General features: G+C 62.7%; 2 protein-coding genes across 3 annotated transcripts in view; one reads left to right on the forward strand and one right to left on the reverse strand.

The window, feature by feature from the left end:
- ARHGEF1 (Rho guanine nucleotide exchange factor (GEF) 1) overlaps nucleotides 1-7259 on the forward strand; it is an 18924-nt gene extending 11665 nt beyond the window's left edge. Inside the window, exons 14-31 of one of the 2 annotated variants that reach the window (XM_012653341.1) lie at nucleotides 106-117; nucleotides 685-852; nucleotides 1147-1292; nucleotides 2733-2879; nucleotides 3200-3282; nucleotides 3473-3598; nucleotides 3733-3847; nucleotides 3958-4058; nucleotides 4284-4361; nucleotides 4588-4663; nucleotides 4746-4913; nucleotides 5050-5137; nucleotides 5272-5358; nucleotides 5716-5783; nucleotides 5892-5978; nucleotides 6344-6507; nucleotides 6583-6683; nucleotides 6910-7259. In XM_012653341.1, the coding sequence (XP_012508795.1) occupies nucleotides 106-117; nucleotides 685-852; nucleotides 1147-1292; nucleotides 2733-2879; nucleotides 3200-3282; nucleotides 3473-3598; nucleotides 3733-3847; nucleotides 3958-4058; nucleotides 4284-4361; nucleotides 4588-4663; nucleotides 4746-4913; nucleotides 5050-5137; nucleotides 5272-5358; nucleotides 5716-5783; nucleotides 5892-5978; nucleotides 6344-6507; nucleotides 6583-6666 (1798 nt within the window). In that variant the 3' untranslated portion in view covers nucleotides 6667-6683; nucleotides 6910-7259. The remainder of the gene's footprint in view (nucleotides 1-105; nucleotides 118-684; nucleotides 853-1146; nucleotides 1293-2732; nucleotides 2880-3199; nucleotides 3283-3472; nucleotides 3599-3732; nucleotides 3848-3957; nucleotides 4059-4283; nucleotides 4362-4587; nucleotides 4664-4745; nucleotides 4914-5049; nucleotides 5138-5271; nucleotides 5359-5715; nucleotides 5784-5891; nucleotides 5979-6343; nucleotides 6508-6582; nucleotides 6684-6909) is intronic. The other variant, XM_012653342.1, reaches the window with a different exon arrangement.
- Nucleotides 7260-8020: 761 nt separating this feature from the next.
- The window catches only part of LOC105817508 (ETS domain-containing transcription factor ERF), an 8205-nt gene continuing 2155 nt past the window's right edge, over nucleotides 8021-14070 (reverse strand). Inside the window, 5 exon segments of the mRNA XM_012653217.1 lie at nucleotides 8021-8469; nucleotides 8866-8983; nucleotides 9100-9295; nucleotides 9651-9885; nucleotides 12950-12976. Of these exon segments, the coding sequence (XP_012508671.1) occupies nucleotides 8021-8469; nucleotides 8866-8983; nucleotides 9100-9295; nucleotides 9651-9885; nucleotides 12950-12976 (1025 nt within the window).

A 14070-nucleotide genomic window follows, 5' to 3' on the forward strand; every position in this document is an offset into this window, starting at 1 on the left:
CTGCCCGTCCTCGTGCTGCTGCTTTGGGGACCCTGTGGCGGGTGTGGGGAGGTGAGTTGGGTTCCATCTGGGTCCACCTCTGACCCTGTGCCCCTCTCTCCCCAGAAGGTGGAAGAGGTGGGTGCCTGGGCCCTGGGTGGGGAGAGGGCTAGCCCCTCCCCCATTTCTCCAGCCCCTTCCCATTCCCCATGGCCACCCCCTCCCCTTCACCCCTGTGAGGGCTGGGTGGGGACGTCACCCTCCCAGGTGAAGAGCTAAGTATGGTAATCCTCCCTCTGCGCCCAGCCCCCTGCTGCAGGGAAGGGAAGGGGGTTGGTCCTGTACTCCACACTGGGTTCCCTTCCCCTTCCCCACCAAGCTTCCGTGTCCCTCCTGGCCACCCCTCAGCACCCCTAAAGTCACACTACTCTTCTGACTCCCCTCTCTTCTGTTGCATGTTCCATCCCTGTCCTGGTCTCCCCCATCTCTGTCCCTGTCCTGGTCTCCCCCTGTCTCTGTCCCTGTCTTGGTCTCTCCCTGTCTCTGTCCCTGTCCTGGTCTCCCCTGTCTCTGCCCCTGTCCTGATCTCTCGCCGTCTCTGTCCCTGTCCTGGTCCTGTTCTCTCCTCATCTCTGTCCTTGTCTTGGTCTCTCCTTGTCTCTGTTCCGGCCTCTGCCCGATTCTGTCCTTGGCCTCGGGGTCCAGGCTATCAGGGCGTCTGGGGCGCTCAGAGAGCCTGCGGGTGAGTGACCGCCGCCGGCCTTCCCGGGGCAGCCTCGGGGCTAAGGGCCGGGGTGGGGGCCGCTCCAGGAGCGACGTGGACATGGACCCCAGCTCCGCCACGGCTGTGCTTGGCCCTGCCCGACGAGCCACGTACGTCACTCCCCCCTCCACCACCATCCACTGAGGAAGCCTGGAGGATCTGGGAGGGGGGTTGTTGCCAGAGTCACAGAGAAATGGGCATCGAACGTGGAGGTCGCTGAGAGCCACCTGCGGTCACAGGCCTCAGAGGAGGAGGGGGTGGAACGCTTCTTCCAGAGGTTTGGGGACTAGTCTGCAGCACAGGCTACCCTGGGGACATCAAGTGCTGAGGCCGTGGAGAGGGGTTGAACACTAAGGAATCGAAACCTCCCCAGGGTGGGGCCCCAACAAGGCCTCTGTCCACAGCCCTGAGCCCGGAGACGAGGCGGAGCCGGGACGCTCAGGACTAGAGCTGGAACCAGAAGAGCCTCCGGGCTGGCGGGAGCTCGTCCCCCCGGACACCCTGCACAGCCTGCCCAAGAGCCAGGTGAAGCGGCAGGAGGTCATCAGCGGTGAGTGCCACCCCCGCCCACCCCGCTGTTGCCGAGGACACAGTGCAGGTCCGGCAGAGGCAGAGGCTGACGCAGACAGATGTTCATCTTGGTGTTATTTATCGTGGGGAGGACTCAAAGGCAGTTCTAACCCGCTCCAAGTTCAAATTGTTCCAACAGAGAACAGTTTATTATGTGAATCATAGAACAGCCACTCGATGGGACATGAACGCAGCTGACAAAGTGATGTGTCCACGAACTTTTAGTAGTTCAGGACAGTGCTGGTGTTAAGAGCCAGAAACAATATATACAATTGTATTTCTGGTATAAGCCTTTGTTTCCTTATCTGTGAAACGTGGGCAGGAATAGTTGCTACCTGCAGAGATTGTCACAAAGATGACACGATTTGAGTGCGGTGTTTAGCACAGCGTTGGGCACAGAAGAGCCATTAATGGGATCGTTGTTACCCGTGTGATCTTAGTCAATTAAGGGGGAAAAAATTTTGCTTCTGGGTAGAGAGATGATAGGTGTATCATTTTTGTCTTGATTTTTTTTTTTCTGTGCTTTCTAATTGTTTATGAGCTGTGGCAAAAGGAGAAAACTTTTGGAAGCTTGTTTGAGTGTTTATTTACAGATTGCTTAATAAAAAGTGACTCATTTATTCGGAACTTTTAGGGCAGTAGGTGACTACTTTTTTGGGTCACAGATCCCTCTAAGGATAGGATAAAAACAGAACTTTCTGGAAGGATGGAAACGTGCTTTATCTGCCTGGTAACCACCGGCCACACATGGCTGGTGAGCACTTGAAATGCAGGGAATACAACTGAGGACTGAATTATAAATTTCATTTTATTTTAATTAATTAAAATGTAAAGAGCTGTACGTGGCTGGTAGCTACCACACTGGACAGCATAGCAATTTTTCTCCTCAGAAAAAATATGCCTAACACACAAAATTGTGCATTTAATCTCAGGGGACTTCTGGGCCCCTGGAACTCACGCATGCACCCTCTCTGGATCTGAGGCTGCCAGCCTGTGCGTAGAGGGAATCACTGCATGAGAAACGAAGGCTGAGAAAATGGCCGGATAGTTAGACACTGAACACGGCTGCAAGCTTGCTGACGGGGGGCGGGGGCACCCACCAGCTCATCCTGGATTGCCCAGGACTTTCCCAGTTTTGTCACTGAAAGTCCCATGATAGGCACACTGGGACCATTGGTCCCTCTGGCTGGCTGCCACGGCAAAAAGAGAAAGGCATTGGGTTGAGGAACCCTCCATGGCTGCTTAAGGGGTCAAATGACTCCACCTAGAGAGAGCTCCCCTAACCCCACCAGTGTCCAGGAAGCGTCCCGCACCTGCTCTGGCTCTGTCCCCTCCTCCACATTCCCCCAGCCTGCCCCTGAGGCTGCCCCCATAGTCTGGCCCGCTCCCCAACATGCTTCCTGTCTTGGTGGCCCCACAGAGCTGCTGGTGACGGAGGCGGCCCACGTGCGCATGCTGCGGGTGCTACATGACCTCTTCTACCAGCCCATGGTGGAAGGGGGCTTCTTCCTCCTGGGGGAGCTACAGAACATCTTCCCCAGCCTGGACGAGCTCATCGAGGTGCATTGTGAGTGCAGGGCTGAGGCCCCTCTGCGTGCCCCACCGCCGTGTCCCTCCTTCAAGGCCTCTGCGGTAGACCCACAGCCAGCACGTTCTCCCTGAGCGCCTGCCTCTGTTCCGGCACTGGGGACAACCCCCAGGGCTCACACTCGGCGGGGAGGGGTAGACATGCCATCTAAGCACATGGGGGTGGGGGACAGGCTCACCAGCCCCAAGGATCAGACACAGACACACCTGCAGCCTGACCCCCACCACACCCAACCAGGTACTAAATGCCACCTTCCGGGCCATTAATGAAGCACCCCCTTTCCTCACTGCCCCCCACAGCCCTGTTCCTTGATTGCCTGATGAAGCGCAGACAGGAGAGTGGCTACCTCATTGAAGAGATCGGGGACGTGCTGCTGGCCCGGGTGAGGGTGCCCAGCCCGCCCCCTCCTCCCAGCCAGGGGCCGCCAGGGGCCAGGTCCTGAGCCCTCCCCACTCAAGGCCAAGGGCCTGGACCCCAAGCCTGTCCTGCTACTCTAGGCTTCCAGCCCCATGCGAGGTCCTCTTCTTACCCAGCCCACCTGAGACACCTCCCTGGCCTGAATCTCTCTGTAGTTTGATGGTGCTGAGGGCTCCTGGTTCCAGAAAATCTCCTCTCGCTTCTGCAGCCGCCAGTCGTTTGCCTTAGAGCAGCTCAAAGCCAAGCAGCGCAAGGAGCCTCGATTCTGTGCCTTCGTGCAGGTGAGGTGGGGGTCTGGGCTCCGGGGTCCCAGGGGAGGAGGGGGCTGGGGACCTGGACTCCTAGGCGAGAGTTGGTGTCCCGGCCCTGGGGTGAGCCCGAGGCGTGGGCCACCTCAGCACCGTTTTCCCTTCAGGAGGCCGAGAGCCGTCCGCGGTGTCGCCGCCTGCAGCTGAAGGACATGATCCCCACGGAGATGCAGCGCCTGACCAAGTACCCACTGCTCCTGCAGAGCATCGGGCAGAACACAGGTACCGCCACCCAGCCAGCCCCTGCAGGCTCTCCTTCCACTGTCCTTGGGTGTCACACCGGGAGCCTGCAGGGGTGGGGCTCACCAGAGCGGTCTCTCCCCTGCCCGCAGAAGAGCCCGCGGAGCGAGAGAAAGTGGAGCTAGCAGCTGAGTGCTGCCGGGAAATCCTGCACCACGTCAACCAAGCCGTGCGTGACATGGAGGACCTGCTGGTGAGCCTCGCTGCGGCCCTGCGCTGGGGCAGGAGGTGGTGTGTGTGTGTGTGCAGCTCCACTTGGCCCTCAGCGACTCCCTCTCGGGGTCACTGGAGGTCAGGCCTGGCCCTCGGCTTGTCCCCCTTGGGAATTGGTCTTGGCTCTCAGCTTGTCCCCCCGGGGTCACTGTGGGTCAGTCTCAGCACTGGGCTTGTCCCCATAACACTCGGGTCTCTGCTCCAGCGGCTCAAGGATTATCAGCGGCGCCTGGATTTGTCCCACCTTCGGCAGAGCAGCGACCCCATGCTGAGCGAGTTCAAGGTGGGCCCTGCCTGCCCTTCCCTCCCTGCCCTCAGCCCACTCAGGCCCTGCCGCTCAGGGGATCTCTGAAACAGCCCCCAGCCGGCCCTGCCTATCCGATAATGTGCCCCACCTCGTGCCCAGGCGGGCACCCATGGTGACCCCTGACTGATCCTCACCCATGGTCATCCTGTCCTGCCCTCCCCTCCTGTCGCCTGTGTGGGCCATCGCTGCCTCCTGCCCCCAGAACCTGGACATCACCAAGAAGAGGTTGGTCCACGAGGGCCCGCTGACGTGGCGGGTGACGAAGGACAAGGCTGTGGGTGAGTGCCAGGGTGGCAGCAGGCGGGGCGCCGGGCCGCGTGGGGGGCACCGTGTGAGCTCCTGCCTTGGCCCGCCCCGCAGAGGTCCACGTGCTGCTGCTGGACGACCTGCTGCTGCTGCTCCAGCGCCAGGACGAGCGGCTGCTGCTCAAGTCACACAGCCGGACGCTGACACCCACCCCCGACGGCAAGACCATGCTGCGGCCCGTGCTGCGGCTCACCTCGGCCATGACCCGCGAGGTGGCCACCGGTGAGCACGGCGGTTGTTTTGGCTCATTCGAGCAGAGCTGCCCAGTGGGGTGGGGAGTGGGCATTCTGAGGAGGGGGAGGCCTGGTGGCCGAGGTGGGGGCCGTGCCCTGAGCCTCATCTCCTCTTCCCCCCGCAGACCACAAAGCCTTCTATGTCATTTTTACCTGGGACCAGGAGGCCCAGATATATGAGCTGGTGGCACAGACTGTGTCGGAGCGGAAGAAGTAAGCGGGGTCTGGGTGCTGAGCGTGGGTGGGGAGGCCCAGGCCCTGGGCTCCCAGAGACAGTGGTGGAGTGGAAGGCCCTGGCCCAGGGCCTGGCGGCTCTGACTGCCCAGGGCCTTGGCCTGTCTCCCCAGCTGGTGTGCCCTCATCACTGAGACCGCTGGATCCCTGAAGGTCCCTGCCCCTGCCTCCCGCCCTAAGCCCCGGCCCAGCCCCAGCAGGTGAGGGGGACCAGGGAGGGAGCTGGAGTTCCGGGGTGTCGGAATGCAGGGCTGGCTGCCCCATGCATGCCCAGGACCTGAGCCCCAGCTGTCTGTGTGTGCGTGTGTCTGTGTGTGTGCACGTGTCTGTGTGCGTGTGTCTGTGTGTGTGCGCGTCTGTATGTGTGCGTGTGTCAACCCCACCACGGCCCTGTCTGTCTCCTATCTCCAGGCCTCTCTGTCTCCCTGTCTCCCGGCCTTGACCTCTGTCTCTGTCTCCAGACCTCCCCATCTCCCCACCTCCAGCTGTCTGTCTCCCTGTCCCTGCCGCCCTCCGGGGCCAGGGGTGTGGGGTCACCCAGCACTTCCTCCCCTCAGCACCCGAGAACCCCTCCTTAGCAGCTCTGAGAACGGCAATGGCGGCCGAGAGATGCCTCCAGCTGACGGTGAGGCTAGGGGCAGTGGGGGAGGGGCCGGGGGGGGTTCTTGGGTGACAAGAGGCGTCCATAGGAAGCCCGGCAGGACCTGAGCACCCTCCCTGTTCCCCCACCCAGCCCGGACTGAGAGAATTCTCAGCGACCTCCTGCCCTTCTGCAGACCAGGCCCCGAAGGCCAGCTTGCTGCCACGGCCCTTCGGAAAGGTAGCCCAGCCCTGCCCCCTCCAGGGAGGCCCCCAGCCCAAACCACTCTGTTCCCTCCTTCAAATTCCTGTATGCCCAGCTGCCAGAGGATACGGGCACCAAGCCCACCCACCCAGCCTGCACCGCCATCTTGAGTGGCGCCATGTCCCTCTTCCTTCCACAGCTGCCAACCCTTCCTTGACCCTAAATTCAGCCTCTCCCTGGGTACCTCTCCCTCAGTGCCTTCCTGTCCCTGTGCCAACCCTAACCCCAGTCACAGCTCTGCAGCCTTTTTGAATCTCCAAACCCCATGTGCTCAGCCTGGACCCACCCTCACCTCCAGCCCGAACCCCTGCCCCCCTGACTCCACCCTCTGTCCCTGCCAGTGCTGTCCCTGAAGCAGCTCCTGTTTCCTGCCGGGGAAGACAGCGGGGCGGGGCCTCCCCGAGATGGGGATGGGGTCCCAGGGGGTGGCCCCCTGAGCCCAGCGCAGACCCAGGAGATCCAGGAGAACCTGCTCGGCCTGGAGGAGACCATAAAGCAGCTGGAGGTGGGGCGCAGCACGGGGAACCCTGAGCGGGCTGGGGAAGGAAGGGGCCCCCCTCACGAGTGACCCGCCCCCCAGGAGCTGGAGGAGGAATTCTGCCGCCTGCGACCCCTCCTGTCTCAGCTCGGGGGGAATCCTGTCCCCCATCCTGGCTGTACCTGAGGTCCTTGTCCAGGCAGGTGAGTGGGGGACCTGGGGTGGACGCTGCCCTAAGAGGAGGGACCACAGTGGTCCCCCTACAGCCCCAGCCCGCCAGTCTCTCCCTCTGCCTTTGTCTTTTCTAAATCTTCCCGTTCCACCTCCTGTCTCCCATCTCTGCCACCTCCCTCTCTCTCCCCTCGCCCTGTCTGTCTCCCCCTCTCTCTCCTTCTCTCCCTGCCTCCTGTCTTCTCCTACGTGCCCCAGGCCTTTCGCAAGGAGAGGAAGGGGGAGAGGACGTTCGGGGGGCCGCCCGCACCCACACAGCTGCAGCAGCATCTCATACCCCGAGGGCCTGAGGAGAGGGAGCCGCTGCTGGCCACACCTGGGAGGGGCCCAGCTGGGGTCACCTTGTCCCCATTGCCCTCAGCCTTCTCCCTCCTGCCTCTGCTTGGGGGACTCAGGGCTTCATTCCAGGGTGGGCACCACAGCGACCCCCAAGTCCCGGGCCATCTCAGTATTGCCTGTGGGGGCCACCCCCACCCCCAAGTGCCTTTGCTCTGTTTTTATACCCTGAATTGGAGGTTTATTTTTTAATATATATTATCTAAGGAGAGGTCTGTGTTTCTGAGGGCAGGGTGGGGCCTGGCGTGGTGTTCTGGAACCCTCTGGGACTGGTGGCGACGTCCCTGGTCTGTCTGCCATGTTGCCTCTGTGCCGCTCGCCTTTCTCTGGTGGTTCATTCACTCATTCCTCAAACAGTTACTCCCCAGGTACCCCCACACACAGAGTACGAGGAGTCCCCCGACACCCTCCCTCCCAGCTCCCACCCCTGAACCCCCATGGTTGACGCTGGGTGCCCCACGTCTCACTCTGTTCTTTTATTTTTGTAGTAAACTCTGAAGGTGGCTGTGAGGGTCGTGGGGGGCTGGTGGGGAGGGGGCCCCTCCTGGGTGGGGGCTGGGGGCGGGGTTATTGCTCTGAGCTCCCTGTCCCCAGGGGGGCCTGTGTGGGAGGGTGTCAGGACTGGGGCCGGCACAGGGGCTTGGAGACACGGCCACACAAACACACAGGTCACAGCACAGGGGTGGGCGGGGGAGGCTGGGCGCCATATTGCACTTTGGGAGTGGGGCCAGGTGGGGACCCCCTCAAACTGGAGCCTAGGGAGGAGGCTGGAGGCCATCACGTTCCCTCCCCCTGCTGTGGAGGGGGAGGTGAGACCCCCGCTCTGGGGCTGGGGAAGAAGGAGCCGAGGGCAGCGATGTGCCCGACCCTAGGAGGGTGCCGAGGGTGGTCCTGGGCCTGGGACAGCACATCGAGGGCAGATGGGTGGCTGCCCTGGGCCCCACCTCTGTAGAATCCGTCAGCCCACGCCTGCTCAGCTGCCGGTCCCCCCTTTGCCCGCCTTGGCCTTGGGGGGCACGGGGAGGCCCTCGTCGCCCTCGCTGTCAGAGCTGCAGCCGCTGACGTCGGTGATCTCCAGCTCTGAGTCGCTGTCTTCCTTCCCACCCAGCACGGCCTCGGAACCCCCAGCCCCAGGCAGCGCCAGGCGGGGGGCCGCTGCCAGGCCTGAGGGTCGCTCAGGGCCCAGGCCCTCCCCCGTTGCAGCAAGCAGGGGTGCGGCTGTGGGGCCTCCCCCTGCCCCTGCAGAGGGCAGGTGGCCCAGGGAGCTGGCCAGGGGGTTGGGGTAGAAGTGCGGGGGGTACAGAGACGGGGCCAGCTTGGGGAAGGGGCCTGTGAGGTACGGGTTAAAGTTCCAGGGGTACTCGGGGAAGGCGCGGCCGTAGGGACCCAGCAGGCCAGGGGGCTTGGAGTAGCTGGTGGCACCTGGGGGGCACGGGGGTAGGTCAGGCTGGGCCTTCCACCATGGCTAAGTAAGGGGGCTGCCTCCTGCCACATCCCATCCCTCCTTCCCCACTGTCCCTCCCACACGGCCTCTTGCCACCTGCACGTGCTCCCCCAGCTCCATCTTGCCCACCCCGTCTCCCGATTCCTTTAGCACCCCTGAAAGCCCTTCTCCCAGCTTGTTGCCCCCGTTCCTTCCTCCCCCACCTCCCGTCCTCTGGCTTTTAAGTACACACACATGCACCCCAGCCTCGCGCACATGCGCCCCAGCCTTGCCACAGGCCTCCTTGCTCCGTCCTGTCTCCCCTCCCTCAAACACATGCAGCATCCTGCCCCCAACCCACCCTCCGCAGCTCCGCGGGACCCCCTGGCTCTTACCAGAGCCCAGGAATGGAAAAGAGCTGTCCAGGCGCAGTTTGTCCATCTCAGGGGAGAACAGGGGTGTCCGGGCCCCCGGCTCTCCCAGACGTGGGGCAGAGAACAGGGTTTGCAGGGTCTGGAGAGGGAGGCGGAGGCAGCTACTCAGATTAACCGCCTCCCGCTGGGGCGGGGGGTTCATGGCTGGGAGGGGCACCAAATGCCCCAGTTCTGGGATCCCAGAATCAGACTCACCTCAGGGGTGAGGGGAGGAGCATCTGGCCCAGGGCTCCCCCCGAAAGGACTGGGGGTCAGCAAGAGCGGGGAGCCAGTGGCAGCTGCCGCCACGTCCAGCAGGGGGTAATTGACAAGCACAACTTTGCTGAAGTTGAACTTGTAGGTGAACCTCTTCCCTTTGGTCTTGTGGAGAATCCGCTTGTTGTAGTAGTAACTGTGGGGAGAGGCGCATGGTGCTGGGGGGACACCTAGGGAGGGGAAGGGAGGGCCCAGCACAGTGCCCGGAGCACAGCAATTTGGGGAAACTGAGGCCCACAAAAGTCCCTTAACCAAGGTCACAGGGCAAGGAAGGGGTGAGGCAGGAGCTGGGATCCTGCCGTGTGTGACTGCAAAGCCCAGCACTCGGGTCCTTCTTGCGTCCCTTCCGCTCACAGGTGGTTATAATAGCTGCACACGCAGAGCGCTGCGCCTGCGATCCAACAGGACCCGGTCCCGGGATGTGGAGGGAAGGCCCCAGGGGGACAGTGAGGGAGAAGGAGGTGGGAGCCCAGGCCCCCAGCCCTCCTCACCGCAGAGCCCGGCTCAGCTTGTCGTAATTCATGTGGGGCTTGCACTTGCGGATGCCCCAGAGCCGGGCCACCTCGTCGGGGTCCTTGATGACGAATTCCCCGTAGTCCCCCTGCCAGGCGATGACGCCCTGGTACTCCTCCTTCTGCAGCAGCTCCAGGATAAAGTGCCACAGCTGGATCTGCCTCGAGCCAGGGGACGACTCGGGCTTGTAGGCCCAGTCCGGGAAGGCAAACCCTGGGGACGGGAGGCAGGGAGTGGCACAGGGTCAGGACGCCAAGTCCGGGGCTGGGTCCTGCTGGACTTAGGAACCGGGAGGCATCCAGTCCTCCCTACTCCAGGTCTGAGGAGCAGCCGCCCACCCTCAGGCATCTTCAGGGACCTGGTTTCCACTCTCCAAACCTCCTTCCCTGGTGTCTAGTCCCCAAATTGTCCAAATAGTGGGAGAGAACCCAGTCCTACAGGGACCCTGGGTTGGTACTTCCAGCCTGATCCCCTCCCTTGGCATAGCTCCCCCAGGCACATCGCAGGTGGCTGGTGAGGGGGACCAGTTTCCTGCACCCATATGGTGGGGAGGAACCGGGAGGAAAGGGTAACCACCCCACAGCATTGGCCCTTCTCCCTGCTGCCCCAGCCTGCCCTGGGAGCCTCTGGTCTCTCCTGCATCTGGAACCCCCCCCCCCAGCTCTTGCCTCCATTCCCTAAAGCCCATGACTGACCGCACCCTGGCACGTCCAGGCTGGATCTGTGTCTGCAGCTACCTGTGTGCTTGTACCTTTCACGACTCTGCATCCCCTCCCTGTGTCTATGCCCGTGTCCGTCCGAGAGCCATCCAGATGGGTGTGTGTGCACGCATGTATGTGCACACACTCTCCCAGATGCCCACCGAAGACATGTCACACAGACATCTGCTCACCCACCAGAGACTCAGCCACGCCATGGGACACAGACACAGCAGAGTGCCACACTCCTAGGGGCCACCAAAGCTACACATCAGACACGGGCTGCCCAAGACATGAGGTCACGTCATCTCAACACACATTACGCACCCGTCTCAACACACACAACTACACATCTCCTCAGGCCCCTCGGAACTGGGACCCACTGTATGACAAGAGACGCGTGCAGGACCCCAAAGGCCCGGATAACACGGTGTGATGGAGACAGCAAATGCAGCACCAAGACATTCCTGTCCCCAGATACACAGCCCGACAGCCACACACAGGGTGACACCATGACAACAGAGCAACCTCCCAAACCCACACGCAGGCACACGTGTCAGCGCTCTGACACATTCACTCTGCGTCACATTTCACACTCAGGGTGTCCTGTGCCCCACTGTCCACATACACCCAAAAGCTGGGTGCAGTAGGTGGCGTCTTGCCCAGCCCTGAATCCCACCTCCCATCCAGAAGGGCCCAGGCCCTCGGTCCAGCTTCTGTGCCCACTCCCATGCATGTCACATCCTCTGTCCCCTTCCCCTCCTCAGAGACCCCAGACCCAAGCATGAAAACAGAAGGCAGAATTAGCCTATAAAAAAAGCTGGTAGCAGTGCAGGAAAGGGGAGGCCGTGGGTTGGGCAGGGGACGACACTGAGCTGGGGGACCAGGGTCCTTGTATCCACTTGCTGTGTGGTCACAGGGCAGGTCCTCACCCTTGCTGGCTTAGAATTTCAGAGGTGGGGGGCAAGGAGGAGCGGCGCCTGGTGTATAAAGGTGGGCACTGATGCCTCCCGACCCGAATGCTGGGCAACGCCAGGCAGTTTCCTCCCTGAGGGAGAATTTTTCTCAACTCCATTTGGGGTCTTCTCAGATGCCTGGGCTCAATGAAGACCGTTCTCTGGCTCATCCTACACCCAGACCAAGTCCTACTGGGGAAGCGACTGTATCAGACACACCCACACAACCCCAAGAAGACAATGCAAAACCCAACCTGGGAACACCACCTGTCCTAGAATCTCGTCCTCAAACGTGCTGTACCTACCGAGATGCAGCCAGAGAGGACCCCCAGCCTCAGCAGGCAGACACGATTGTGACAGCCCCCAGTACTCACACTCACACACGGACCACGGGCTGAAAACCAGACACAGAGCCCAGGGACGCGTCCCCCCGCATTGCCCAAAATGCCGAGACATCATTTGGAATGCCACACACCACGCGACAGACCTGCAAGAAACAAGCGAAGCCTCTTCACCCGACTGGGGCAGGGGCACGCTCAGGTGGCCTCGTGCACGTACAAGCAGTCACCACGCCGGCTCACACAAAGACAGGCAGACACACATTCCCAGTGTGTCCCCTCCTTCGAGAAACGCTGAAGTGTGACGGGGACACACTGAGAGGAAACCCCAAATAAGCAGGCGCAGAGTCGCAGTCTCTGCCGTGCACACATGCACACACAGACACGCACACGCTGCACGTCGGCAGTGCCTGGGACCTGAGCCCTGTGTCCCGCAGCCTTACTGTCCGCACCCCCAGTTCTGAGCCTCCACTTCCGAGCAACCGTGCTCTCTCCGCCTCTGTCTCCCCCAAGCTCGGGTTGGCTGCGTCTTGTCTCTCCACGGCCCCCTGCCTGGGTCGGGCTGTCTGTGTATCCATCCATCCATCCGTCCGTCCATCCGTGCCTGGCCTAGTGCCCCCTCCAGCCCCAGTCCCTGCTCTCTCCGCCCACAGGTCCCGTGGAAGCAGGCTGAGACTCATCCCTCCCTGCCCTCCATGCCGCCGCGCCCACCCTCCGGAAAGCCCACAGGTCCCAGCAGGAGGTGGCAGGGAGATCTGGCTGTGAAGTTTTGAGCCAAGTTTTTCACGAAAGGGTTTGACTGGGGGGACACCGACTGAGGCGGAGGAGATGGACTCGGGACAAGTGTGAGCACACGGAGATAGAGAGATGCGAGTGTGGCTCACTGGGGGGGGGCCTGAGGGCTGGGGGAAGGGCTGGGGAGGTCCGGGCCAGTTACCGGGGGTCCAGAGAGCCGGCAAGGTGGGCGGGGCGAAGAGAAGGTCGGAGACACAGCTACAGTCCATGGCGGTGCCAGCCCTGCAGAGGCTGGGACAGACACGGGGACAGGGACAGGGCAGGCAGGAGAGACAGACACAGGTCAGCCAGCAGGGGCGCTCCCAGGGCTTCCCCCTCTCCCAGGTGCCCCCCAGCCTGACATCCGCAACCTCTCCCCCCACATCCCTCCCGGCCGCTCCCTCCGCGAGCTCCCTCTGCCCGCTGGTCCGCTGGTCCGCTGGTCCCTGTCAGTCCCCGAACAGCCGATCCCAGCCACCGTTGCTCCCCTCCCAGCCTCTCCTCCCGCAGCCTCCCCCTTACTCTGGAGCCTCGATCACTAACCACCCGCCCCCAGCCTCCCTCCTCGCCGGCCACTCGCGCGCTCACACTCGCTGGCTCTCGCGCCCGCCCGCCCCGCACGGGCTCTGCGGCTGTCTCTCTGTCCCCGTCTCTGCCTGACCTCTCGGGTCGGCGGTCTCTGCGTCTCTGCGTCTCCCTCTGTCTCTCTCTGGCGGCCCCAGATTTATCTCGCTCCGAAACTCACCCCCACGCCCACCCCGCCTGGCTGACCCCCAGTCTGGCTCTTCCAGCTCCGGCGCAGCCCTGCGCTTCTTCTGGGGGCTCAGACCTGGCAGCAGTCCAGGGCGGGCTTGGGGACAGCCCAGCTCCTGCCCCTGCCCCTGCCCCACCCACCTTGAAGGGCAGCCCTAGCGCCCGAGTGAGCACTCCCACAGACCCCCAAACCTGCCGGCCACTTGGATGTGCCTCCCACGTGGGCACCCCTTCCCCTCAGACCCGCCTCCCCCCTCAGACAGCCCCACAGACGCCCCTTCCCCTCAGACCCGCCTCCCCCCTCAGACAGCCTTCCCTCTCAGACCCCCTCCCTCAGATCCCCCTCCCTCAGACCCCTCATGCCCCTAAGGTACTCCACCCTCCACCCCTTCCGCCTCTGACAGCCACACCCCACCCCACACCCAGCGCGACTCAGACTCGGTGCCCCTCAGACCCTCCTCTTTGGGCTCCCCTTAGATACTTCAGCCTCTCACAGGCCATCCCCTCAGACCCCACCTCTCCAGCACTTTCCTCAGACTCCCTCCTTCGGAGCCCCCCAGAGACCACGCCCACCCGAGCCCCCACACCTTTCCTCTCAGACCCCCAGCTGCTCCCCACAGGTGCCACCACCCTCAGAGCCCCGTAAACCGCACCTCTCACCCCCTGGACACTGGACGAGACTTTTGAGGTACCCCATGTCCCGCAGACACCCAGCATCCTTCCCCACAGCCCACCCCAGGTCTCCCCCGTGTGCCCCCCCAGCCTCCCCCAGCCTCATCTGCCTCCTGGGGTCTCCCCTGCCCCAGGCCCCCCTACTTCCACCTGCCCCCATCTCCTCCCTGGCTCTCTGCGTCCCTGGTCTCTCCTCCCTTCCGTGTC

Source organism: Propithecus coquereli, unplaced genomic scaffold (assembly GCF_000956105.1).
Source record: "Propithecus coquereli isolate 6110/MARCELLA unplaced genomic scaffold, Pcoq_1.0 Scaffold42, whole genome shotgun sequence".
Lineage (NCBI taxonomy): Eukaryota > Metazoa > Chordata > Mammalia > Primates > Indriidae > Propithecus > Propithecus coquereli.